This window comes from Podarcis muralis, chromosome 4 (genome assembly GCF_964188315.1).
Source record: "Podarcis muralis chromosome 4, rPodMur119.hap1.1, whole genome shotgun sequence".
NCBI classification, from domain to species: domain Eukaryota; kingdom Metazoa; phylum Chordata; class Lepidosauria; order Squamata; family Lacertidae; genus Podarcis; species Podarcis muralis.
Genome location: NC_135658.1, coordinates 2260269 through 2287291, shown reverse-complemented (window position 1 = coordinate 2287291; position 27023 = coordinate 2260269). Strand labels below are relative to the sequence as shown.

Here is a 27023-nt window from a genome sequence, read left to right as displayed (position 1 = left end):
AATACTTAAAAGTCTCCTTCACCTGAGCCTACAGATGCGCTGGCAGCTGGACGAAGGCAGCTGGGACATCCTGAGCTCTGAGATTATGGGCACCTGGGAGCCAACGTTGCATCCAGGCTCCCTCCAAAAACAATAGTGGTACCTCGGGTTACATATGCTTCAGGTTAAATATGCTTCAGGTTACAGACTCCGCTAACCCAGAAATACTACCTCGGGTTAAGAACTTTGCTTCAGGATGAGAACAGAAATCATGCTCAGACAGCGCCGAGGCAGCAGGAGGCCCCATTAGCTAAAGTGGTGCTTCAGGTTAAGAACAATTTCAGGTTAAGAATGGACCTCTGGAACGGATTACGTACTTAACTCGAGGTACCACTGTAAACTGCATATTTTCAATTTACGTTTCTTTTTTAACAGTTTTAATGGTTTTTAGCAATATTCTTACAGGGTGTTTTTGTAAACTGCTTTGAAGTTTGCTTGTTACAATCAAGTGGTATATAAAATTTATGAACTAAATAAAACAAACATTTAAACTCCTACCAACATTTTGAAAAAAAATGTTTTGCTTTTGCTAATTATTTTATTACGTTTCTTGGTTTTGTTTTGCAAACTGCTTTGAGGTGTTGGCAATTTTCCCCCAATCGATAAATGCATAAATGTCATGAGCTAAATAAAATAAGCACGTAGCACTGGGGGTTTTTAAGTGCTGACTTGGCAACAGCGAGGAAAAAAAATATTATTTATTATATAAATAACACGTGTAAATTTCCCTCAGGAGGGTCACGGGAGGCCTCTTTTTTGGGCAGTGGCGACAGAAACGCCTCATTTTCCTCTCACACAAAACGGCGGGAAGGCATCGCCTAAAAATACATAACTAAAAATAAATGAAGGAGCGGCTGCTATGACCCCTTTTACGAGTAGAAAGGAAATGTGGGAAGTTTTTCTCTTCACCAGCATTTAAACGGGGTTTTTTGAGAAATATTTTTCTCCTCAGGTTCTTCCGCCCCCTCCCCCCACTCCGCCTCCCCGCGCCTCGCGACCGTGCTGCGCGCGCAGGCGCCCCACACAGCAATGGCCGCCGCGGCTTCTTAGGGAAGAAGGGGGCGGGGCAAAACTGAGCGCTCTTCCTAACGCGATGACGTCGGGGCGAACGGGCTCCTTTCCTCTCTCGCTCCGCCTACTAGTCCGCCCGCCTCTTCCCCCTCCCTCCCCTCCGCTGCTCTGTATGGTCGGGACGGAGGAGCTCGGCTGACGTCACTTCCCGCGGCTCCTTCTCCCCACCCCCTCACGGCGATAAGTTTCCCGTCATCCCCCGCGCATCCTCCTTTCGCCTCGCGCGGCCAAGATGGCGGACACGCAGGTCGGAGCGGCTCCCCGTGACGGGGGAGGGGGAGAGACTGCGGGTCCCCTAGGAACGGGGAAGGGGGCGGCTGGGGGGGGTTTCCAGTCTACTTTAAGGGGGGGGTTAATTGGTGGGGGGCTGAGTGAGTGGGGAGGGGGGTTCCTGCTTTCTCCCGCCCTGAGGCCTCCGAGGCCTCTTCCCTCAGCAGCAGCAGGAGGAGGGCCTCGCCACCGGCCCTCGCCTGCCTCCCCTTCCAACGCTCAGGCGGCCCTGCAAGGCTGCTCTGCGCGCCCTCGTGGCCCGCAGGTCGAGACCCCACCCCCAAAATCCCGGCTTAGGAAACGGTCCTTGACCCCCTTCCTAAGACCACGACGAAGGAGGGTCCTGCTGCAGAATCAGGCCGGGGGGGGGGGCAGCGCTGCAGCCCATTATGAGGAGCTGGAAATCGGGCACAACACGTGCTCTCCCCTCCTGTGTTTCCTGTAAGAGGATGAGAAGAGGGTTCTGGATCACCTGGTCCAGCATCCTGTTCTCACGGTGGCTGATGAGATGATGATAATAATAATTTATTATACCCCGCCCATCTGGCTGGGTTTCTCCACAGCCACTCTGGGCGGCTTCCAACAAAGCATTAAAATACAGTGGTCTGTTAAACATTAAAAGTTTCCCTAAACAGGGCTGCCTTCAGAGGTCTTCTAAAAGTCTGGTAGTTGTTGTTCTCTTTGACATCTGGTGGGAGGACGTTCCACAGGGTGGGTGCCACTACCGAGAAGACCCTTTGCCTGGTTCCCATTAGCTGCCCATTAGGGGAAGGCAGCAAGCTGGAGCACAAGGGCAGCCCTACCTCAAACTGTAGAGGGCACCCAATGGCCCTCTCCTCCATGAATTCGCCCTCACCCATTCAAAGCAGCTGGCAAAGGGGGGAAGGAGGCCTTCCCAGGGCCAGAGGAAGAAAGAGTGCCTGCTTAGGCTCAGCCACTCCTTTCCATCGCAAGAGGACTGCAGCTTTGCTGGGGACTATTCTCTGCAACACCAAATTAATTGCTGTGCCTTCCTAAGGTAGTTGGGGCCCAGCTTGCATGTGCTGCCTTCCTATTGGCACCTCGTCCCTCTTGCTTCTGGGAACAGTTTCCTAAGATGCTCAAGCTTGGGGTCACACTGCTTCTAATATTCACATGGAGCAGGATGTGTCTGGTGAACCATGGCCCATTTCTAGGCTGCTCCATTCCATCTTGCAAGCACCCGCCCCAAATATGCTTTTCAACATGCAAAACAACCATCCTCTTAACTCCTATAGGCCTGGTGGCCCAGTTTTTCTGTTAAAGGGAGGTAAAGCTTCTACAGCTTACTTTTTAGCCGAGACCGCTTCCCAAAGCAGCCAACTAGTCCATTTAGTATACAATGTTATCAGAGTGTTTGTTGTGGTGCAGTTCGGCACCCAGTCCATAATCTAGTGTATCCATAATCTAGTGTATACCAGACAGAAGAGCCAAAAAAGCTGCCTGTGGACTGTGCAAGACCCACAGAAGCTGCTCATCTGCTAATGACCCTTAACAGATGACAATCTAGTCTATGTTCTTCCTTTCTAAACTCATTTATTCCTTTTTTCTCACATGCAGACTGAGAGGGCGTATCAGAAGCAGCCCACAATCTTCCAGAACAAAAAACGTGTGCTCTTGGGAGAGACTGGCAAAGAGAAACTCCCCCGCTACTACAAGAACATTGGTCTGGGCTTCAAGACCCCCAAAGAGGTATTGAGCTTAGAAGGCAGCTTGGGCCAATGGGAGGGTGCTTGTTAAGCCCTGTGAAGTTTGTAAAATTATACACAAAGGTAGACTACATTTCCGCTTTTATACTTTCCCTTGTGGAAACTTGAGTACAAACCTGTATGCTCAAAATAATTACTATATGTGGTGGAGTCATTAGGCCAAATGTTTAAACAGTAGGATAGTTTCCCTTTGCTGACGTATGATGTACATTCTCACGATGGTCTTCCAAGCCCCAATGGTGAAGGGGCTTTGACGAGAGTGTCCAAGAGGACCTTACTGACGTCAGCTCATGTGCATAAAAGCAGGAGGCCTGGCTAATTCTTCATACAGCAGCCTCTTGCATCTAGGATATGATTTTATCATCAAGGTGGCAAACCTTTCTGTCTCTGGGCTGGACTGCTATCGGCAGCATCCACATAATGGGATGTGCCTACTTCCAAGAGATACATTACTGTTAGGTGCAGGAAATGCATCAGAGAGAAAGGTTCTTGCTTGGCCTTTTCATCCATGATCCTTTTCTCTAAACAAGGATTTGTGGGGGCGGGTTTTGCAGGAAGTTTCTATGATGTAAGATCAGTGTAGATACACACACATACTTCTGGGCTGAAGTAGCAGCCCGCATTTCGGTTTTACCCCTTCGGTGATAATTTCATTACCATCATCAGCTGAAGTCAAGCTGAGAACAGGACTGCATTAGGAGGCAGGCTGAGAAGCAGCCCTCCTTTCAGATTGTCGCTGGCTGGGAAAGAAATGGGGAGAGGTCTTAACAGGGAGGACTATTGCTGTAATTATATGAGGAGAAAGGGGGCCCTTCATTGTGCTTGTGTTGTCTCCTTCCTTGGTTGTGTTCTGATGACTCTTTCTTTGCATCCAGGCCATCGAAGGCACATACATTGACAAAAAATGTCCTTTCACTGGCAATGTGTCGATTCGGGGCCGCATTTTATCAGGTAGGAGGAGGTTCTGTTTAAAGCTCACGGAGTATAAGATGTGGACACTTACCTCTTGTTTCTCTTGAGCCCTGTGGTGGATTTGCTTCCTGGAAATTCTTTTGTTTCCTGCATCTATCTATGGCACCATTTGTGAGCCATCGAGAAGTTTAACAGTGATCTGGGCATTGAATTTTTCCAGCGCACCAATAAGCCTTTGTGTGCTTTGTGGAGGTGCATTTGTTCAATAAAAACAGTTTGTACAATAAAAGCAGCTAAAAGCAATACAGAAGGTGAGTTCTGAAGCAGCGTGAGGTGCACACTCATATTGCAGTGATGGTACGGTAAATCAAGTGTACATTTAAAAGTCCCACATGGAAAAGGAAACCTTGGGTGCCTGTGGCCCTCCCAGTGTGGATGGACCACTCCCATCTGCCCCAGCAAGAGACATGGCGTCTGATCAGCAATGAGGACAGGTGCCACTTTACTGCCACATGGTATTGCTGTCTTCAAGGCAGCAACTTCTTCCCAGACTCCCAGGGCAGAGCAGGGAGTTCATGCAGGTCAAGTGAAGATCCTTATGCCTTGGGTGTAACCCCTTTCCTTTTGTTTTCAGGATTTATAAACCAGATTTCTACAAGAAAGCACCCTAAGTAGCATGCAACTTAACTCTGCATTAAGATGGATAGAGTTTTAAAAGCTATACAACTGCCTAAACAAACAACAAAACAGTAAAATCCGTACAGCTCACAAATGCCTGATGGAATGAGTGTTTCGCAGGGACAATTGGTCAAAATGGGTTGAGATTGGATAGGAAATGTGCTTGATGCGCGGTAGGGCAGCCTCCCTGTTCAGAAACAGACCCCAGCATCCTGTAACCAGAGATTTTGGTGTGGCCATTGTCCCAATGTTCTTTTGACATCTAGACCCATATTGGGAAATGAAGCAATTGGGACTTTATTGGGGTTTACTGGTCAAACTTGTTACTTTTGACTACAGTGGTGCCCCACAAGACGAATGCCTCGCAAGACGGAAAACCCGCTAGACAAAAGGGTTTTCCGTTTTTGAGTTGCTTCGCAAGACAATTTTCCCTATGGGCTTGCTTCGCAAGACGAAACGTCTTGCTAGTCTTGCGATTTTTTCCCCCCGCTCCCCCCCCTCCCGTTTTTCTAAGCCGCTAATAGCCTTTTAGCAGCTAAGCCGCTAAGCCTTTAATAGCCGCTAATAGCGCAAAGCCGCTAATAGGGTTGCTGCGCAAGACGAAAAAACCGCTAGACAAAGAGAATCGCAGAACGGATTCTTTTTGTCTTGCGAGGCACCACTGTACCTTATTGTAACCAGGAAGCTAGATTGAGTCTTAAAGCAGAGGTGAAGAGCCTTTGGCCCTCCAGATACTGTTGGACCACAGTTCCCATGATCCCTGCCCATGGGCCATGCTGGCTGAGGCTGATTGGTGTTGGGAGTCCAGCAACATCTGAAAGGTCCCCCAAGTTCCTCATTGGTTTGATTCCATGTGAAAAGTGGTAGGCTAGTAACAGATCACTTGAATGATTATTTGGAGCGTTCCCCCATAGAGCTGTGTGGCAGAACCATATTTTGCTGCCAATAGCCCAGAGGTGCTGCACATCTGTTCCCAACAGTTCTCAAGCTGCAGGTGATGTTTTTCTCACGATGGTCTGCTGAGCCCCCATGGTGAACAGGGTTCTGATGAAATTGCCTTGTGGCTGAACTGATGGTGCTTGAATGGACTGAGGAGCAGACGTGCTTTCCTTATCTTTAGGTCTGCTGCATCTGAATTGAACCTCCTAAATGCACATTATTGGTGTTTGTGTGGTATTTTGTGCCTCTGCCATCCCAGCACTCACACACAGGCATCCCTGGGGGAACTCATGAGAGGTGAGGGGGTGGGGGACAGAGGCAGGCCTGTTCCTTCGCCGAGCGAGTGTCTCATTCGTCTTCCATTCTCCCTCCATCCCTCAGGCGTGGTCACCAAGATGAAGATGCAGCGCACTATTGTGATCCGCAGGGACTACTTGCACTACATTCGCAAGTACAACCGCTTTGAGAAACGGCACAAGAACATGTCTGTGCACCTGTCCCCTTGCTTCAGGTGAGAGGGTGCGGGTCTCTAGCTGCCATCCCCGACCTTGCGCAGATACTGTTTTATCTGGTTCCTTCAGGTCTTGCATAAGGTTTGCAGACCAGTTCCTGCTTCGTGCTGTATAAGCTGACACAGATAAAATAATTACAACACACAAAGAACAGCACCGGTTATTTTTGCCCCTGTATATTTGTAGCCCTCTTTTAGTTCAAATAACAGAGAACTTTTTGTAACTGGGTTTGTGGTTGGTCTAGCAAGCATGTTGGTGATGATGTACAAACTCACGATGGTCTTCCTAGCCCTCTCTGGTGAATGAGAGGCTGCTGAAAATGCCAGTCTGGCAGTCACTGAACCATAAAGCTTGCTCGGTTGGAGGGTGGTTGTTGTTTTTTGTCACCTGAGTTGGCATTTTATTTATTTTTGTTTTAGGGATCATATAAGCTATTCACCAACACATCTGCCATTATTTTTTTATTGGTCTTTTCATGTTCCTTCAGGCTTAGTTTGCATTCTGTCAAAAAAAATAGCAAGCCCTTCTTTCCCTCAATACGCTCTCTCCTACATCCCTGCCCTAAAGTTGTTGTTACTTTCTTGTGTTTCCAGGGATGTGCAGATTGGAGATATTGTGACTGTGGGCGAGTGCCGTCCTCTCAGCAAAACGGTCCGGTTCAACGTCCTCAAGGTGACCAAGGCTGCCGGCACCAAGAAGCAGTTCCAAAAGTTCTAAAGTGGCTCCTCATGGCTCTCCTTGAGTTGCTCAAATAAACCTTTTGTAAAGACCTTTGATTTTGTTATTTCTGGGGAAGGAGTTTTTTGGGGGGTAGGGGACACAGCTCCCCTGTGGCACATCCCATCTGCTTGTATCATCTGCTGCTGCCAGAATTCGTTTTGTGAAAAGAGAACTCAGTAAGGCATGCCTAGAAGCAAATAAGGGTGCTGTTAGTAAATCGAGTGCCAGTAGGGATAGCAACTGAGCATTGTGCCTAAAGTGGGAAATCTTCATGGTGGAAGTTAATTCTAAAGGAGGACAGCAAGTCCTTCAATTGTTAGGCGGGCAGCATCTCCTTTCATTTCTAGTGACACTGAAAATAATCTGCACCTTTGCTGCCTTACAAGAAATCTGCGTAGATGATTGTCCTGTTGACCTACCTATTTTCTTTTTTAGCATAGGGTTTCAGAGTTAAAAGTAACCATGCTCATCTGTTGCTTTGGCCTGGATAAATGCCCCTGTGTTTCATCTGCATTACTTGAAAGCAAGGATGCCTGGTGGTTATGTTTTGAAGGGCAAAAGGGTTTGCTGGTCATATCTAACCCACCAGCAGCGGAGTTGATTGGATTTTTAAGAAACACTGAAAAAAATGCCACTTGTGTTTCTTATAGAACATCTGGAGACTGTTCTTGCCTGGGTAAAACGGCTTAGAATAGTGTTTCCTTAACTACAGCACTAATACTGGGGGGAAACAAGAATTGCAAACCTAATTGAATGAAGAGTAATCAGAGTTTGGAACGGGACTGGCATCATGCTGGGGCTTCCTAAGGATTGTAGCGCAGTGAGATGCCACTCAACAAAGAAATGTTCATTGACCACATATCTGTCATTCCATGTTAGACATAAACAGCTAGAACTGGTTCAGGAGCACACATGATTTCAGGCGAGCCACAACAAGCAACCAGCATTCGTTCTCACCTGGTGACTAGCCACATAGTAGAGTTGTAGATTGGATCACAAATGCCTTGGCTCCCGAACAAGTCTGCTCCCGAAAGATCAAAACCCAGAAGTGAGTTGCGGTTTTCAAATGATTTTCGGAAGCCAAACGTCTTCCGTAGCTTCCAGTCTGCTGCAGGACACTCCTGCAGCCAATTGGAAGCAGTGGCAGGCAAACACAGAATCATGAAAACTTAGGAAGCAGAAGCTTGTTATTCTAAGTTTCATAGTCCACCTTTCATCTAAAAGTTATGGGGTGGGATACAGGTGCCTTAAAACCATAATGGAGTGTTTATTTCCTGCCCATCACTAGCAGGTCCCAGGGCGAGTAAAAAATAAAATATAATGGTTGAACCTGATTGCAGTGACCGTAGTGTGGATCCTGAAAGTAGGCATCTCATGAGTCGAAAGGTCAGGGTAAAGTGGTGCACCTGCCACCAAAACAATATTGAGCAGAGCAAGAACATAAGCAGTGTGCCTTGCCCTTCCACCTTGTAACAGGTTTGAGCATGATGTGTGTTGGTTCATCGGCAGCGAGCCCCATCAAAAGGGAAGGCGTGTGCCCTATGGGTAGGCCAGGAGCTGAAAAGTGGGTCAGTTTTTTGGTGTACTATCATAACATGTCTCGATACAAGCTTTTAAAATGGGGCAACAAGGAGACTAATGTGCAAAGAGGGAGCTTTGCTTGGCCTCTGCAATTCACTTCCACAAAGTGGGGGCAGCTTTGCCCCTTCTAGAGCTCAGCCACACTTACCTTTGGACCATACAGGCTCAGCCTTTAAAGTTCCATGTCTGAGTGCTTCCCCCCCCCCCCCAAACTTCTTTGCCCCAGAACTTTGCCTGGGAAAACCTGCTCTTTTCGGAACAAAAGGCAATTCGGGTTTTCTGTGGATTGCTCCAAATCCCAGAGACTCCAAGGGGCTTGAGAGGCTGAGATCTCAACAAGGAGGGTCTTCCAGGAGGTGGCCAGAATCGTAGAATCATAGAATTGTCGAGTTGGAAGGGATCCCGAGGGTCATCTAGTCCAAAACCCTGCAAAGCAAGAATCTAGAAAGAGACTTGGAGGTTGAGAAATACAGTGGCAATCGAAACCCAATTGCAAATCAGGTTTATTACCAAAATCTACAGACTTTCACCTGTTTGCAATGAGCAAATTTATTTATTTTATTTACTGAATTTATGTACCACCCTATACCCTATAAAACAAAAACAATGGCTCCTCTATCTTGAAGGGCCCCACAGACCTCATGGGACACCAGAGCAGATTCCCTTGTTGCTTTTTTGAGTTGATCAGCAATGGGGGTTGCATTCCCTTATTTACAGGAGGGCTGTTGCTAAAGCACATGGCATGCCCATCATGCTTAGTTATGTATTAGGAACACAGGAACATTTGTGTGTGTGTGCGCATTTGCAAACTACCCCAGTCTCTTGAGGTTTGAGATTCCAGGGGTCTCAGGCACTTCCCCAGATTCAGTTTCCTTGGAATGAAGGTCAGCAGAGACTGTGGCGTCTTTATGATATCTAGTTTTATTTACCCAGATACACAACCGGAGTGTAGGACGGAGGGGCTCACAACATCAACACCCAAACAGATCTTGCTTCTCTATTAGTGGCAGCTTTGGCTCCGGCACAGAGGAAGCCTGTCTCTGGGTCTCCCACAACTCTCTCTGGGTCTTGCTTTCCTACCTAGCAGTCAGGTGAGATGGGAGGGGGGGAGGACAGCCCCCCCCCCCAATTAGCTGCAGTTCTTGCAACCCAGCTCCTTCATTGGGGATGCTGAGGAGGACACTCTATGGCCAGAGAAGGCCCTTGTCTTGCCAAGAAACTAGTCTGTGGGAATCATACATCCATAATGCTATGGAAAGGGTGAATGTCTTCTGGAATTCTCTGGTGTCACCAGAAGAGGAAGCCGTTTTTTTCAGTGAAGTCTGTTATCAACTGCAGAGGATGAGTAGCCCTGGGAGCCTCTTGGGGAGATGGAAGTGATGAAAGTACTGAATCCACGAGGGAGAGCTACGTGCTCTGAGATGGGGGAACTTCGGGCAAAGGCCAGCAGAGAAGGGATGTTGTTGGCCGCTAGTTTCTGTTCCTCCCCACTTTCCCAAAGGGCGTAACATCTGAGGTCCTGCGGGAGGAAAGAGCATCTCAGAGTCAGGGGCCAGCCTGGGCCAAACGGCCCTCCGCTGCCCCCACCACAGGGTCCCTGGCTTTCCTTTACCATCTCTGATGCCATCAGGACACTTACGTTAAGCAGGAGAAGGAGGTGCAGAGCATTGGGAGTCTTTGTCAGAGCAGACAGCTGCTCTGCCCCCTGTTCCTCAAACACTTCTTGGTACTCCTGGTAAACAGCGGGGAGCAGTGACGCAGCTTTCGCCGTGGGGGTGGCCACTAGCATCTCGGACCGAGCATGGGGACACGGGTCTGGGAAGCACACAGTTGATCTGAACGTTGTGAGATTCCAGCCAGTCCATCCCGAGCACCAGTGGAAACCGGGGCATGGTGGCAATGTCCAAGGTGCGCACCTCCCGGTGCTGCTGGTGACACTGGACCAAGGGCTGAGTCTCCTGAGTAACAGCCCCCGAGCGCAGGAGCCGTCCGTCAATTGCCTCCACCTGTACCGGTTCTGGCTTGTCCTGGAGTGGCACCTGATGATGGGCGGCAAAGGCAGAGTCCACATAGGAGCGGGTTGCCCCTGAATCTACCAGAGCGTGGGTGAGAATCCAGGGCCCGCCAGGGGGATATAGACGCACCGGAACCATGAGGTGTTGCAATTCCACCGGTGAGGGCCCATCATGCGATGTTTGGGGCCCCAGGTAGCCTGGGCCATTGGCTACTGGGGTTGGCCATTTCCCTGTGGCCGGCGTTTTCTCGGGACAGGATTGGGCATAGTGTCCACTCCCGCCGCAGTAGAGACACAGGTTCCCCTCCAAACGCCGAGTCTTCTGCGAGGGGGAGAGGCGAGGCCGCGCTGCCCCAAGCTGCATTGGCTCCTCCAGCGACTTGGCTGTGGCCATGGAACTACTGGGAAGGACCGGAGCTGGGAGTCGGGAGTGCTGGAGGCCCTGAGCCTGGCGACTGTCCTCCAACCGATCGTCTATCTGCAGTCTCCGTTGAATGAGGGCGTCCAGCGTGGCGGGGCAATCCATCGCGGCCAGCTGGTCCAGTATCTCATCCGAAAGCCCCTAGAGATACTGGTCCTGAAGGGTGGAGTCATTCCAGGACAAGTCCTGTGCCAACAGCTGAAATTCTGGGGTGTAGGCGGCCACTGTGTACTTGTCCTGTTTCAACCGCCGAATCGCCCGATTGGCTTGACTCCCCTTCTGAGGGTTGCCAAACGCGGTTTCCAGATGGTTGCAAAACCCTGTATAGTCAGCAAGGGAGAGTCTTGCCGGAGCAGCGGCAATGCCCACTTGGCCTCCCGGTCCTTCAGCAAGCTGATCAGGAAGTGCACCTTAGTGCAGTCATCAGGGAAATTCCGGGCTTGCCCCTGAATATACAGCTTGGCCTGGGCAAGAAACATGGGAAAGCTGGCCAGGGACCCATCGAATTTCTCTGGTAGGGCCACTGGGTACTTGCCAGAAGCTGGGGCGTCGGCACCAGGAGCTGGTAAGGCGTCCAAACGCTGCTGAAGCACTGTAGCTGCATTGCTTAGCTGCTGAACAGTGTGGGTCAAGACCTGGTTTTCCTGAGCCAATGCCACCAACGCAGCCTCCTGGTCAGCCATGGCTTCTGGTTCCTCCTGAACGCACCCCAATGAAGGGGGAGTGCGGATGTGGCGGGAGCAAACTGTGCTGGTCCCGTGGGTTACCCGAGAGGCTAGGTCCAAGTCCAGTCCTTGGTCAAATGTGCAACGTGGAGGCAGTCTGTAGTAGCTGAAGCTGGGTGCAGGGCAGGGAGTTGGGTGAAGTCAGGAGGAGGCTTGCAAGCGGTGAGCCAGGGCGGGTCAGGAGCTCAGGCAGGAACTAGCAACCAGCAATGCTGCTTCCCCAACTTGGGACTGGGGCTGGCCGGCTTTTATCTGCCCTGAGGCATAGGGCGGCCCCAATCCTCTGGTGACTCGCCTCTCTAACCCTGACCCTCTGCAGCCCAGGAGAGGCTGGATCTCCAGCAGCTGATCTTCCTCCAGCAGCTGAAAGGCAAAAGTCAGGCTGTCAGTTCCTCATGAAAGGAAGGCTTCTCCACATCCCAGAGTGCAGAGTGGGGGGCAAGGAGGGCAGGTCTGAGTCCCTGCTCTGGTTCTCTTCAATACTCACCTGTGGGGGAAGGATGTGCAACCGCAGCACATCTGCAAAGAGAAGGACATGGGGACAGGTGAGTCCCTCCCTGAGCACCTGGCAAGGCTATTCCAAGAGTTTTCTCCTGGGTTCCAAGTCCTACTGCAGGGGAGGAGGGACATCCCAAGCCTTGGGGGCCAATCCTGGCCTCCTTCAACCAGAATGTGGCTCCCCAGGCTAACAAGATGGTCAATATCCAGTTCCACTCCATCCTTTTAAAATTAAAATAACAAAATGGATCCCAACTTTCAGAGCATGTAAACCACATGAGTGGAAAGACCCCTGCTCCACTCACAGAAATAGGACTATACTTCCTTCTCCCACCTTTAAAGTAAACATCTACGTAATGAAACCATATCGTCCCGTCTGCCTTCCTCCGCCAACCTCAACTCCTCTCTTCAAGTCAAAAAACAACACTTCCCCGTCCCCGGGCGAAACCCCCTGGCCTTTCATTGGTAGAGCTGCCACCACGCCGGTAGCGTTTACCTAGCGCAACGCAGGGACTGAATGAGGGGGCAGCGAGATGCTTTCAGCCTCGGACACTTGGCGGGTTCTGAAATGGCCGTGCAGGCCAGAGTCACGACCCAAATGAGCTGGATTCGGCCCGCGGGACATAGTTTGAGGACCCCTGGTCTACACTGACTGGCAGCAGCTCCCCAGAGTTTCAGGCAGGGATTTTGTCCAGTCCTTGCAGGAGATGTCAGGGGTTGACCCTGGGACATTCTGCATGCCAAGCAGGTGCTCTAGGGCTCCCCATATTTCACTAGACTTTCAACATTATGCTATTAGCAACCGTGGAGATTCCACCTGCCTCTTTCGAAAGGAGAACACTCACCTGATTAATAATAATAATAATTTATACCCCGCCAATCTGGGTGGGTTTCCCCAGCCACACTGGGCGACTTCCAACAAAATATTAAAATACAATAGTCCATCAAACATTAAAAGCTTCCCTAAACATAATAACAACAATCATTTTCAGTCCATTGAATTAGCAATTAAGCATTTCGGCAAAGGGAAATGGCATACTTTTGTGGCGTGCATAAGCGTGCAAAAGAAGGTATTACTCATTTATGATGAGAATGGGATTTATTTATTTTGAACTTTGCTGGGTTCCTCCTTGGCAGCCAGTGCCATTGTTTCAGCAGGGCTAGAACTCAGGACCCGCTGCCTTGAGGGACACCTAAGAGCAGTTGGGCAGGGAAAGGTCTCCCTTGGGAGGTGGTGGACTCTCCTTCCTTGGAGGTTTCTCAGCAGAGATCGGGGGGCCATCTGCCATGGATGCTTTAGCTGAGATTCCTGCCTTGCTGGGGGTTGGACTAGATGACCCTGGGATCCCCTCCTATCTCTCCACTCCTGAATTCTAGGAGGAGCTTCCTTGCCTCCTGCAAAGCCCTTTTCCCTGCAAGCTCTTCCTCTGGTTTCACCCCCAAAAGGATATCTGGGCATTGGCGGAGCCAGGGGGGCAGCTGCCCCCCATAATCCATAAGAAATAATAAAAATCTGAGGTTCTGCCAAGGTTCTGTCTGCTGGGCAGACTTGGCTTTGCAAGGGTTAAAGAGAACTGAGCTGCATTCCTAGAGAGGCCAGGAATCAAGGGGGGGGCAGGTCCTCCAGAGCCAAGGCCCCTCCCTCCCCAGTCCTTTCCTGCCAGGAAGGGGGGTGTTGCTTTGTGTCTCTGCTGCAAGGGCTGAATCGCTGCCCCCTCCTGGGATCTGGTGAGTCTCCTCTCTCTCCCCCCCCCCCCCGAGGGTGCAGTGGGGGGACGGGGGGGGGGGCCTAGGGCTGCAGCAGGGGAGGAGGCCGGGGGGGGCCTGATCTGCTCCTGCAGGGGGGGGGGGACCCCAAGTCAGGGAGGAGGAGAGGGTCCTGCCAGGGAGGGGCCAGCTCTGCCACGCTCTCCTTCCTGGAGATCAGAGGGTCCCAAACTCATCTGGCCCTCCCCCCCCCCCTTCAGAAAAACAATGATTCTCCCACGAAATCTCATTTCTTTAAACAAAGGAGTCCCATTGCACAACAGAGGGAACGTCCAAAGCTGGACGAGATGGACTAGCCCCCCCCTCCTCAAAAAAACCCACGGGGAGGAAGGAAGAAAAGTGGGAGAGAAAGGCCATGAATAAAGAGAGGGATCCCAGCCCAGAGTCTGGCTGCTGCATTGGGGACCAGTTTCCCAGTGTCTCCCAGGGCAGCTCCCCACGGAGGCCACTGCAGCAATCCCCTCGCACCCAGAGCATGGCATCCCAGGACCACATCCTCTCTGTCCCAAAGGGATTGTTGCTGGCAAAGCAGCCAGAAATGGGCGCTGCTACTCCCTGAGCCTCCAGGGACCTTGGCATCAATGGCTTTGCGTGTGTGAAGCTATCTAAGAGAATAATCATAATAAATTAGCCGCCTAAATTACAAGGGAAAAGTCTTTGGCCCTGCCCACTTGGCCCTCAGGGGGTTGGCCAGATACATTCCTGGCCCTCAGGGCAAAGAAAAAGGGACCCCACCCCAGGAGTCTGTCTGGAGAGCAGCAGAGAGTCCAGAAAAGGAGACAGAAGCAGGGAGTAGGGTGGAGGTGGGGGTGGGGAGCAACTCCTGAGGACCCCCAGGTGAGGACCCCACTAGAGCTAAACATCCATTTTTCACAAGATACAAATAGCTCCCTTGTCAGTCGGTTCTGACTTCATGCATTGACTGGAAGGCAGCAGAAACCCGGTTGATCTCAAAGAAATCCCTTCAGTTGCCTCCACACTTTGCATTGCTAGAAGGATAGAGACTTATTTCTTCTCCTCTTCCTCCTCCTCTTTCTTTCCAAAAAGATAGTGCATTGTCTGAGATGTGGTGCATTCCAGCCCTGGTTCCCAGCAAGACTCATCCATGCTTGCTTAGGGAACCATTTCCCCCCCTGTCCTTCAGATTTTGTAACAAAACATTGTATTTGCTTTGTAGGATTTGCTAGAGCTTCTCATTTAGACGGACAGAACTTGGCAGAAGACCAAAGGGTTCCTTCCAATCTCTCAGAGGCTTCCTGAGAGCGCAGATGGATGAGCAAGACTCAGCTGGCCCTGGAACAGGAGGGGGTGATGCCATCCAAACTGGGAGCAGTGGGGGGTTATGGGAAAACTCTGTGCAGAATATCCTGGGTGAGGAGTACACCCTCCGCTCAGAGGTGCAGAACCAACAGTTGAGGCAGTTCTGCTGCCAGGAGGCCAAAGGACCCCGAGAGGCTTGCAGCCGACTCTGCCACCTTGACCATCAGTGGCTGAAGCCGGAAAGGCACACGAAAGCTGAGATGCTGGACCTGGTGATCTTGGAGCAGTTCCTGGCTGTCCTTCCCCTGGAGATGGAGAGCTGGGTGAGGGACTGTGGAGCGGAGACCAGTTCCCAGGCCGTGGCCCTGGCTGAAGGTTTCCTCCTGAGTCAGGCAGAGGAGAGAAAGCAGGTGAGAGAGACTTTGCTCTGGATACTCCCAAGGGGCTCCAAACAGGATGGAGAACATCCCATAATGGTCTGCTGATGGCCCATCCTTTTTCTGGGAAAGCATCCATGGAATGAGATCTATCACCCTTCAAGTCTTTGTCATTCTCTTTCTAGTATTTCTCCCCATTCTCTGTTTGGAATCCTTGTTTCTTTCTCAGGGAAAGGATCTCTTTGCAGAAATGGACCTGGATTCCTGTGAGGCAGAGAGGCCTCCGTTGGACACCAGAGAGAGGCCACTGGGTAAGGAGGAAGGTGGTTTTTCTCCGTTTGGTCTCGTTCTGTGGTTTTCCAATTCATCTGAGGGTTCTTTTCGTCCTGTTTTGGGGGGAGACAGTTGGGAACAAGGGTCCAGAGGAAGGGAGATGTATTTCTGCACAAACAAACATATGAAATGGGCACAAGCGTCCACCTGCACTCAGCAGGAAAGGCTTTCTGAAAGGCCCATCTTTAGTAAGAGATGCCCTGTTTCACCTGTGAGAGAAGCAGGCACTCCTGGCGTCTTGCTTACCTTTTTTCTCTTGCAGGTGGCAGAAGGATGCCGGCAAGACCTCCTGATCCGCCTTTTCATGGGGGCAGAAGGGAAGCAGCGACTGTGGAACCAGATCAGGTCAGGGGAAGCTGCCTTGTGGGGACAGAGGCCGAGGGATGGAGCAATGTCATGGACTGGTTGGGCACAGAGGAATGGTGGGAGGAAGCAGCCGGGGAACCAGGAATGGAAGATGGCTCAGAGCCCAAGGAGTGGAGGTGGAGGAAGGATGGGCGGTCAGAGGGAGAAGAGGGAGAAGCCTGGGAAGAGGAGGTGTCAGAGGCTGAAGGGGAAACAGGGCTTAGTGAGCTGGGAGACTCTGAGGCAGAATGCAGTCCAGAATCGGAGGCAGAAGAGGAAGGAGGTGAGTGGGCAGAGGGAGGGCGAGAGACAGAGTTGAGTCAGGAGAAGGCGGAGCCACCGGTGGCTCCCTCTCCTTTTTGCCAGAAGCCACCCTCCCTGCTTGTCTCTCAGAGCCAGGAGACCAAAATAGGCTTGTTTTAATTGTAGATTGATCACTGAATGCTAAAATTGTTTTCTAAGGAGTGGACAAATGAGAACAAATAGTGGCCTGGATTCACCTAACCAGCCCCATCAGATGAAAAATGGGGCCTGCCCCCCATTCCTCCCCCCTCTCCATGCTCCCTGGAGCCCCTTGAATTTGGTTTTACAGCATTGGGAGGCAACTCCCTAGAACAGCACATGAGGAGAGGAGAACGTGGATCCTTCCATCTGGCAAACTGGAATCCCTGCATAGGCAGAATGATTTGAAAACCACATGTGGAAGGACTTCCGGGTTAGCGTCATCGGCAATGGCGGAGCTCCTCTGAGAGGAACCCGCTCCGTGAAATTCGGGTCTTGCCGCGGCGGCGAAGGCGGAGACCCTTCAAAAATCCCAGGCGGAGGAAGCCTGGGAATGTGGGATTCGGCTGACACCAGGAGCGCCCCCCCCCTACTCGCAGAGAACCCCCTTTTTTGGGGATCCAAAGTGACGTGGGGCGAGTGGCGCAGTGTTTTGAATCGACCGCTATTTTTACGGAGTGAAGCCGCACAGCCGTTGCCGGAGAGCGCTGATTTTTTCTTGTGGACAATTGGATTTCAAACAACAGCCCGTGAGTAGAACGGGAAATTGGGCTTTTAAAATAATTTAATTTGGCATTGAACGGGGAAGGTCTAAACAGGAAGTCCACCTCCCCTTTCTGTAAATAGACTGAAGCAAAGAACTTGTTAACTAAGGTCTTGGAAAGTCCTACGTAAAGGATTAAAACTCCAGTGATTGAAACTATTCTAATACCGCCTTTGGAAGCAGGGGAAGCCTGCAGGAGAAGGGGAAAATTTAAGAATTGAAGCGCCATATCCCTAAACCTGGGAGCGGTCTGTGAGGAGCCCATCGACGGTGAATAGACAAATTTGACAGCTAGCTGTCTAGATACAAAAGAAAGACTTTGTTTCCATTGTCCGTTTCTGCGTTTAAAAAGAAGGAAAGGTAATTGGAATTGTTGCTAATTTACTTTTGAGACTTTTGGGACTGTGCTGGAAGGATTGATAAATGGAGACTGTTTCCCTCTAGAGGGAGTTTTGGGACATTGATTTGAAAACCACATGTGGAGTACCACCTATTTGCACAGAGACGAATACCCATAATTAAAATGCAGAATAAAATAAGCACCCATAATTAAAATGTGCTGCAAAACAATCCTATTGAAACAACACCGCAATTTACAGGAAGGAAACAACAGAGCATTGTGTAGCAGATCATATTTCTGCTGTCTCAGAGGAGGACATTTCCCTTTTTCTTTTAGGGTCCAGTCTGCTTTGAAGATGTCGCTGTTCGTTTCACGGACGAGGAGTGGGCGTTGCTGGATCCTGACCAGAGAGCTCTGCATAAGGACGTCATGGAGGAGAATCGTGGGATCGTGGCCTCTCTTGGTAAGGCTCCCTGTGGGATTGTCCTGTCTGCCTGGAAATTCCAAAAATACCTCTATGAGGCGAACCTCATATATTTTTACAGAACTCAACAGCACCCCCTATAACACCTGGGAACCTAACACCCCCCACAATAAAGAGTAACTTACAGTTTTTTCTTTGAAAAATCTTCCTCAAATTATTCCTTTTTCTACCATGATTGGGCTGGTCTGAACTGCCCAGGCCATCTTAAATGTCAGCTTCAGAATGATAAGTAGCTTCAGGTTTTCTGCTTTTGTTTTTGCTCCTGTCAGTCTTGGGTTGACCAAAGAGACGACTGACATTGGAGATGGAGGGGATGCCATGACTGGGCCAAACAAAATTCATCCCAGAGAAGAACTATACTTATTGAATTTCAGGTAGAAGTAGCAGTGGTGATGATGATGATGATGATGATGATACAGTGGTACCTCGGTTTACAAACTTAATCTTTTCCGGAAGAGGACTGTTCTTAAATCAAGATACCACTGTAGTAATAATAAGAATTTTTATTTTTACCCAGCCCATCTGGCTGGGTTGCCCCAGCCACTCTGGGCGGCTTCCAACACATTTATAAACATGAAGCATAAATAATAATAATCTGATCCCATATAAAAAGAACATTAACTTTAAAATGAACAACTTCTCCTAGTGGCCAAAATTGTGGAAACCTTTTGTGAAAAGTGTATTTCTGAGGTTTGATGGCTCATAACACCGCTTTTGTGTGGAGTAATACCATAAAATTATATAGCAATGGAAAGATAATTTAATGAAGAATGTAATGCAATGGCTTTTATGAAGGAGTATTTATTAGAACAGCAGTCATAAAGAAAAAACGTGAAACCTTTGGTAACCATTGGTAACCTTTAGCTTTAATTACGGCCTTACAACGCCTTCACTTGAAGTGAACCAAGTTTTTAGTTCTGCAGCTGTAATAATGTGAAACCAAGATTAAATTATTGCCTCTGCTAATTGGGCTTTATTGCTGGGTTGCTTCTGAATAACAAGTTTCTTTAGTCGGCTCTATAGATTTCCGTTTGGGTTAATGTTTGGGCTATTCCCAGGCCATTCCATCAGTGAAATATCATTATCTAGAAAGCATCTTTTGCACACAGCAGCAACACGACATAGAGCTGAATCCTGTTGAAATAATACATAAAAATAAAAATATATAAATATATATAAATGCTTCAGTATCTGGGAAAAGATCACCTGCGGAACACTTCAGTTTGGGCTCAAGTATTTTGTTTATGCATTTTGGAACATTTATATTCCCATTAATGATGCAAATTCTGCCCACACCTTTTGCTGCCATAGAACCCCAGATCATCACACTGTCTGGGTGTTTCACGGTCAGTGTAATGCAAATAGGATGTAAATCTTATCTGAGTCTTCTCCTCGGGTATTTCATGCCATCACTACCAAGCAAGGAGATTTGGGTTTCATCGCTCCAAATAACACTGTTCCATTGTTCTGCTGTCCAGTTAACATGGGTTTAATCTTTTCAACCTTTGCTTGAGAGATAACAATGGCTTTTTCTTAGAATTCTAACATTTAGACCAGTCCTTGCACTCAACTTCACATTGCATTGTACCATGTCATCTTGTATACACCCAGATGATATTCTTCTGTCATGTAGGCACAGTCTCTTCTTTCTTCGATCGTCACTTGCCTTTGTGCACCTTTTCCTGCCTTTATCACTCTGATTTTGTAGTGACTGAGTCTCCTCATACCTCTTCAAAAATATAGAAAGGCCAGCTTTGGTGTAGTTTTTCCCAATCTTTCATCTAATTTCTTCATAACTGTAGCCTTGTTCACTTAATAGTACAATTTTAAATCACTTTCTGGGTGATTAGTCAACTCTTTGTGCCATTTCTTTAATTTGATTATGTTTTTCAACCTCACTAAATGACCAACTTGATAGCAATCACATAAGACACTGACAAAAGTCAACCAAAGCAAGTTGTGCTTCCTTTTTCTGGTTATTTGGCTATAAGGTTTGATAAAATATAGGTAATTGAACAAACTTTGTTGGATTGCATTCTTGATTACATTCTTGATCAAATTATCTTTCCATTGATATATAAATTTATAATATTACTACAAAAGAAGAACTAAACTTTTTTCCAAAAGTCTTCCACAATTTTAACCACTACTTTATATCAAACAAAGCAACATTCAACAACTCATCAGAATCTCATAATAAATATGTTGGTTAATGACAAACAACACAGTTAATGAACACACACCCAACTCCCTTCAGTTCTTCTCTATTTGTTCCTAAGGCTCTAATCCCTTTTTGTCTCCATTGCAGATTGTGATGAATCGGAAATTGAGAACAAAGGTGACCACGATAAAATCCCCAGGGAGGAGAAGCCACGTAAAAATTTGGAGTGTGGAGAAAGCTGCAGTCAAAACTCCCATTCCACTTCCCATCAACGAAATATCATTGGAAAGAAAGTCTATCAGTGCATAGAATGTGGAAAGAGATTCAGTCAGAGCTCCCATCTCACTTCCCATCAAAGAATTCATACAGGGGAGAAACCCTATAAGTGTATGGAATGTGGAAAAAGCTTCAGGCAGAGTGCCAGTCTCACTTCCCATCAAAGAATTCATACAGGGGAGAAACCCTATAAGTGTATGGAATGTGGAAAAAGCTTCAGGTACAGCGCCAGTCTCACTTCCCATCAAAGAATTCATACAGGGGAGAAACCCTATAAGTGTATGGAATGTGGAAAAAGCTTCAGGTACAGCGCCAATCTCACTTCCCATCAACGAATTCATACAGGGGAGAAACCCTATCAGTGTGTGGAATGTGGAAAGAGCTTCAGTAACAGCTCCTCTCTCACTTCCCATCACATAATTCATACAGGGGAGAAACCCTATCAATGTGTTGAATGTGGAAAGAGCTTCAGTCAGAGTGGCCATCTCACTTCCCATCAAATAATTCATACACGGGAGAAACCCTATCAGTGTGTTGAATGTGGAGAGAGCTTCACTAATAGCTCTTCTCTCACTTCCCATCAAAGAATTCATACGGGGGAGAAATCCTATCAGTGTGTGGAATGTGGAAAGAGCTTCAGGAAGAGCGCCAATCTCACTTCCCATCAAAGAATTCATACAGGGGAGAAACCCTATCAGTGCAGAGAATGTGGAAGGAGCTTTAGTCAGAGTGGCAATCTCACTTCCCATCAAAGAATTCATACAGGGGAGAAACCCTATCAGTGTGAGGAATGTGGAAAGAGCTTCACTGAAAAGTCCAAACTCACTTCCCATCAGAGAATTCATACAGGAGAGAAGCCCTATCAGTGTGTGGAATATGGAAAGAGCTTCACTCAGAGCACTGATCTCACTTCCCATCCAAGAATTCATACAGGGAAGAAACCCTACCAGTGCGTGGAATGTGGAAAGAGCTTCAGTACAAGCTCCAATCTCACTTCCCATCAAAGAATTCATACAGGGGAGAAACCCTATCAGTGTGTGGAATGTGGAAAGAGCTTCAGTACAAGCTCCGATCTCACTAAACATCATAGAATTCATACAGGGGAGAAACCCTATCAGTGCGTGGAATGTGGAAAGAGCTTCAGTACAAGCTCCTCTCTCACTTCCCATCAAAGAATTCATACAGGGGAGAAACCCTATCAGTGCGGAGAATGTGGAAGGAGCTTCAGGGTGAGATCCCATCTCACTTCCCATCAAAGAATTCATACAGGGGAGAAACCCTATCAGTGTGTGGAATGTGGAAAGAGCTTCACTAATAGCTCTAAACTCACTTCCCATCAAAGAATCCATACAAAGATTGGAAAAACCATTATACAGCTTTAGGAGCCTGGCAAATCCACACCGTTTTAACCAGGCCTTTTTCTTAATGACATCTAATGCTATTTTAACATATGATATTTTGTGTTTTTATGTTGTGTTTTTATGTTCTAAGCCTCCTGAGACCTGTGGGTGTAGGAAATACAGCCACTCTTAAATTCCTAGGGGTCTTTGCGCCCCCCCCAATAAAATATTTGAGGAGGCCACCCCCCAGGTTTTCTTTGTGTGTTTTTTTCAAATGCAACCTTTTTTTTTCTATCGCAACTTGCCATACCATTTCGCTTTCAATTTGCCCTTTTAAGAAATTTTTAAAACCACACAAAGGTCATGAGAAAAACAAAATACAAGAAAATACAAACATGGACAGGTCTCATCTTTGCGGGCCAAACGCAAAAGTTGCTTTAAAGGAGGCTTTCCCAAAGTTGGGTCCCAAGCAGCACCCGGGACTACAGTTTCCAGCATCCCTCCCCATTGGTCCTGTTAGCTAGGGATGATGGGAGTTGTAGTCCAAAAACAGCTGGAGACCCAATTTGCTTTAAAGGGAAAGTGGGCTGGCCCTGTGACATTTCCAGAGAGCCAAGACTGTGCAGGGGACCCCAGGACTCACCCCCCCCCCAGGAGACCAAGAGAAAGGGAAAGAATCTGCTTGGAAATTGAAATAGGGGCTCAAAATATTACTTTTTTAAAAAGTCACTGCCATTATAGGCATTGCCATTCAAATGGCATGCATGCATATTGACAATATTTGACAATATTTCCTGGAATTTCATGAAGAAAAATCTTAAAGGGATGGTAGTGGGACGGGGGTTTGAAAATGGTATAGATGCAATCTATTCAGAACAAAAAGCAAAACTGATAGTTAACAATGTGGTGTCAGAAGAGTTTAAAATTGAAAAAGGAACACGACAGGGTTGCCCTATCTCTCTATTGTTATTTATTTTGGTCCTGGAGGTGCTCTTGGAAATGATTAGAAGGGACCGGTTGATTGAAGGAATTCAGGTCGGAGCCAAACAATATAAACTAAAGGCCTTTGCAGATGACCTGGTTTTGACATTACAGGAGCCAGAATCTAGTACGAAAAGAGTTTTAGAACTGATTCAAGAATTTGGTCAGGTGGGGGGATTTAAACTAAATAAACAAAAAACTAAGGTTTTGGGGAAAAACTTGACAACTATGGAAAAAGAAAGGTTTCAGAAGGAGACAGAGTTAAATGTGGTTAAAAAGGTGAAATATCTAGGGGTGAACATGACAGCTAAAAATCTGAACTTATTTAAAGATAACTATGAAAAATGTTGGTCAGAAATCAAAAAAGATCTAGAAATTTGGTCAAAATTGAAGCTTTCCTTGTTGGGTCGAATTGCAGCTATAAAAATGAATGTATTGCCTAGAATGTTGTTTTTGTTTCAAACATTGCAAATTGTGGACAAGATGGATTGTTTCAAGAAGTGGCAGAGAGATATTTCTAGATTATCTGGCAGGGCAAGAAGCCCAGAATAAAATTTAAGATATTAACTGATGCTAAAGAAAGAGGGGGGTTTGCCCTGCCAGACTTGAAATTATATTATGAATCAGCAGCTTTCTGCTGGTTGAAAGATTGGCTACTTCTAGAGAACACTGACACTTTGGATTTAGAAGGGTTCAACAATGTGTTTGGATGGCATGCATATTTGTGGTACGACAAGGTTAAAGCCCATAAAGCATTTAAGAACCATATTGTCAGGAAAGCAGTGTTTAATGTCTGGACAAGATACAAAGATTTGCTGGAAAATAAGACTCCAAGGTGGTTGTCACCAATGGAAGCTAAGGCTCAGAAAAGACTTAATATGGAGGCCAAATGGCCAAAATATTGGGAGATAATAGAAAATGATGGAGACACTTGGAGATTGCAGAGTTTTGAGAAGTTAAAAGATAAAGTGCGAGATTGGTTACATTATTGTCAAATTAGGGAGGTCTTTAATGAGGACAAAAAAACAGGTTTCCAGGTGGAAAAATCGAAACTAGAAACTGAATTGTTAGAACCGAAAATTAAGGTATTGTCAAGAATGTATAACCTGCTGTTAAAATGGAACACTCAAGATGAAACGGTCAAATCAGCTATGATAAAGTGGGCTCAAGATATTGGTTATAATATTATGTTTGCTGACTGGGAACGGTTATGGACCACTGGAGTAAAGTTCACGGCATGTAATGCCTTGAAAGAAAATATTATGAAAATGATATATAGGTGGTACATGACCCCAGTCAAGCTTGCAAAAATATACCACTTGCCAGATAATAAGTGTTGGAAATGTAAAGAAACTGAGGGAACATTCTTTCACCTTTGGTGGACATGCCCTAGGGTTAAGGCTTTCTGGGAAATGATCTATAATGAATTGAAAAAGGTATTTAAATATACCTTCCCTAAGAAACCAGAGGCCTTCCTTTTGGGCATTGTTGGCCAAATGGTGCCAAAGAAAGATAGAACTTTATTTATGTATGCAACAACAGCAGCAAGAATACTTATTGCAAAGCACTGGAAGACTCAAGATTTACCCACCCTGGAAGAATGGCAAATGCAACTGATAGACTATATGGAATTGGCAGAAATGACTGGCAGAATCCGAGACCTGGGAGAAGAGAAGGTGGAAGAGGACTGGAAGAAATTTAAAGATTACTTGCAAAAGCACTGTAAATTGTATGAATGTTAGAATGATGCGGGATATGAAGATAATATGGTATTAGTGATATAGTCGAAAGGTGTATGCAAAAATGGTTAACAGAACAAAGGTGAAGTCAGAACAATATTATGTCAAATTTAAACAAAACGAAAAAATGGGAAATAACTGGAGACATAATAGTGGAAACGTATAAATTTGAAATAAGATTTGAAAGAAGGTGAGGTATTGCTGAATAAGATTTTGTAAAAGGGAACGCAGAAAAGGGAGATGCGAGGGAGTCCGGAAAGAGGGTTATGAGAATAATATCTAAGAAATTGGTTTTTTCTTTTTTATGTCTGTTTATGCATTTTTCTTTTGCTTTTTCTGATGGGTTTTTCACTGTGTTTTTCTTTCTGATTTCTGAGTGGTGTTTTTCTTTTTTTCTATTTTGTATGGTGAAGTTTGTTTTATTGTTTGAAACTTTAATAAATATTATTAAAAAAAAAATATCAAATGGCATGCATGCATCATGTGATTGATTGTGCAAGGCCCCCCACCAATATTTTATTCAATTCGGCACCACTGGGTGGGGTGGTTTCCCAATTAAATAAATACATAAATCACCTCCCTTTGCACATGTTCCAGCTTGTCAATATCCTCATTTATGCTTTTTAAAATTTATTTGCCCTCCATCTGAAGATTTTACAATATAAACATACAGGATGAAAGCATGTCATTCTCAAAAAAAAAAAAAAAAAAAAGACAAGCCAGAGAAATCTCTCCTTTTCTACTTTTCTATTTTTGGATGGAGTTACAAACTTTGTTGATCAGGGAGCTGCTGTGGAAATAGTGCACCTCGATTTCAGTAAGGCTTTTGAGAAAGTCCTCTGTGATATTTATGTGAGGAAGCTGGCCATGCATGCAGGCCCTTACATAGACATTTTTAATTGCCCACCCTGGAGTCCAAGACCACCCCCAGAAACACCCTACATACATCACAGAAGAGGTGTGGCCCAAAACTACCCCCCAGATGCATCATACCTAAGTCACAGAAAAAGCGGTCTACAACAGAAATCTGAGTGCGTTGTTTTTACCTTGTCTGCCAGGTTACCTGTAAATGATCACTTGACTGGATTACCTGGGGAGCCTGGACATTCTTTTGTAATGATAATACTTCATTCCTGAGCCAGGTCGCAGTCCAGGGGCGCCGACTTATAAAAAATATTGGGGGGGGGGGCCATACCGGGGAGGGTGGAGCCAACTAGGCTGGCGGGGGGCGGACGCGGCCGGTGCAGAGAAAGCCGGAGCGGCGACTGCGCTTTGAACCCGCTGTCAGTCAGCCGGGGCTGAAAGGCAGACTTTCTCCCTCAGCTCGTCGTTTGCCCGGCTGCCCGTGCGGGATCCCACCGGGGAGGCGGAGTGCTGAATGCCGTTACAGTTTTATTTGGGGCGCCTCCGGTCTCCTCCTCCTGCTTTTCCCGTGCTCCATCCCCTCGGCGACTTCGCGCTTCCAGCAGAGAAGCTGCGCGCAGCTCCGGGCGGCGGATGGGAAGACCCCCTCGCGGGTTTTTCACGCCTGGAGAGCGCCGGTTCGGAGCGGGTCGCAGTCTCCGCTGTTGCCGGCCGAGCAGGAGCGCCGAAGAACCAAGAGTGGGCGGGGACGAAGGGAGACGAAGCCGGGAAGTGACGGAGGCGACAGAAGGTAGCGGGGCGCGTCACCTTCTATCCGAGGCGCGTGGAAGCGGAATGAAGCGGCTGGCAGAGAATCGCCGGGGGGGGGGGGGCGTAATGAGGCCGAACTAATAATTTTCTTAAACGAATTTTTGAGGGGGCTCGGGCCCCCTCAGGCCCCATGGAGTCAGTGCCTATGTCGCAGTCTCACCCTATTCACACCTTAAATGTGCCCTTAAGGCAGGATTTGTGAGGACAGAGACAGTGGGGAGGTTTCTGCATTTCCTTCGACCTTGTAGAGAAATATTTGAGGTGAGTAAAAGAGTCAAAATGGCTTTAGGGCTTTTCCTGTGGGTTTTGGACATGTGGTTTATATATTTATATATGTATTTGCTTGGTACATTTAGGAACATTTATATAATATATCCTAAAAAATTATTTTAACAATTCCCCCCTTGAGAGCCAGGCCTCTTGAGAGCCAGCGTGGTGTGGTGGTTAAGAGTGGTGGACTCATAATCTGGTGAACCGGGTTCGCGTCTCCACTCCTCCACATGCAGCTGCTGGCTGACCTTGGGCTAGTCACACTTCTTTGAAGTCTCTCAGCCCCACTCACCTCACAGAGTGTTTATTGTGGGGGAGAAAGGGAAAGGAGAATGTTAGCTGCTTTGAGACTCCTTCGGGTAGTGATAAAGCGGGATACCAAATCCAAATCCAAACTCCTCCTCCTCCTCCTCTCCTTCTTCTTCTTCTTCTTCTTCTTCTTCTTCTTCTTCTTCTCCTTCTCCTTCTCCTTCTCCTTCTCCTTCTCCTTCTCCTTCTCCTTCTCCTTCTCCTTCTTCTCCTCT

At 47.5% G+C, this 27023-nt stretch overlaps 3 protein-coding genes and 3 non-coding genes across 8 annotated transcripts in view; 5 read left to right on the top strand and 1 right to left on the bottom strand.

The window, feature by feature from the left end:
* Positions 1–25026, top strand: part of LOC114589663 (uncharacterized) — a 305430-nt gene extending 280404 nt beyond the window's left edge. The window contains exons 1-6 of one of the 2 annotated variants that reach the window (XM_077927826.1): positions 13741–13835; positions 15052–15544; positions 15741–15822; positions 16107–16189; positions 17911–18037; positions 20367–25026. In XM_077927826.1, the coding sequence (XP_077783952.1) occupies positions 15143–15544; positions 15741–15822; positions 16107–16189; positions 17911–18037; positions 20367–21877 (2205 nt within the window). In that variant the 5' untranslated portion in view covers positions 13741–13835; positions 15052–15142 and the 3' untranslated portion in view covers positions 21878–25026. Of the gene's footprint in view, positions 1–13740; positions 13836–15051; positions 15545–15740; positions 15823–16106; positions 16190–17910; positions 18038–20366 lie in introns of those variants that run through there. The other variant, XM_077927827.1, reaches the window with a different exon arrangement.
* Positions 1–27023, bottom strand: part of LOC144327613 (uncharacterized) — a 257507-nt gene that overhangs the window by 138576 nt on the left and 91908 nt on the right.
* On the top strand, positions 1209–6918 carry RPS11 (ribosomal protein S11). Of its 2 annotated transcripts, XM_077927986.1 has the most exons (5): positions 1209–1357; positions 2959–3090; positions 3983–4058; positions 6018–6147; positions 6742–6918. In XM_077927986.1, exons 1-5 carry the CDS (start codon positions 1343–1345, stop codon positions 6863–6865), a joined length of 477 nt encoding a protein of 158 aa, XP_077784112.1. In that variant the 5' UTR covers positions 1209–1342; the 3' UTR covers positions 6866–6918. The 2 variants fall into 2 exon arrangements, with proteins under 2 accessions (XP_077784112.1, XP_028581391.1); XM_028725558.2 differs by lacking the exon at positions 1209–1357 and having other exon boundaries at positions 2953–3090.
* LOC114596645 (small nucleolar RNA SNORD35) lies at positions 3303–3397 on the top strand. Its single transcript, XR_003706588.2, has one exon. It is a non-coding gene; the product is annotated as a small nucleolar RNA SNORD35 (small nucleolar RNA).
* Positions 5687–5782, top strand: LOC114596647 (small nucleolar RNA SNORD35). The gene has a single exon (XR_003706590.2). It is a non-coding gene; the product is annotated as a small nucleolar RNA SNORD35 (small nucleolar RNA).
* On the top strand, positions 6402–6498 carry LOC114596649 (small nucleolar RNA SNORD35). Its single transcript, XR_003706592.1, has one exon. It is a non-coding gene; the product is annotated as a small nucleolar RNA SNORD35 (small nucleolar RNA).

What these genes read in the sequence shown, in the direction of transcription:
- RPS11 (XM_077927986.1), top strand. An exon ending in GCTTCAAGACCCCCAAAGAG is followed by an intron (nt 3,091 to 3,982) that starts GTATTGAGCTTA and finishes CTTTGCATCCAG; the next exon opens with GCCATCGAAGGCACATACAT. An exon ending in CACCTGTCCCCTTGCTTCAG is followed by an intron (nt 6,148 to 6,741) that starts GTGAGAGGGTGC and finishes TTGTGTTTCCAG; the next exon opens with GGATGTGCAGATTGGAGATA.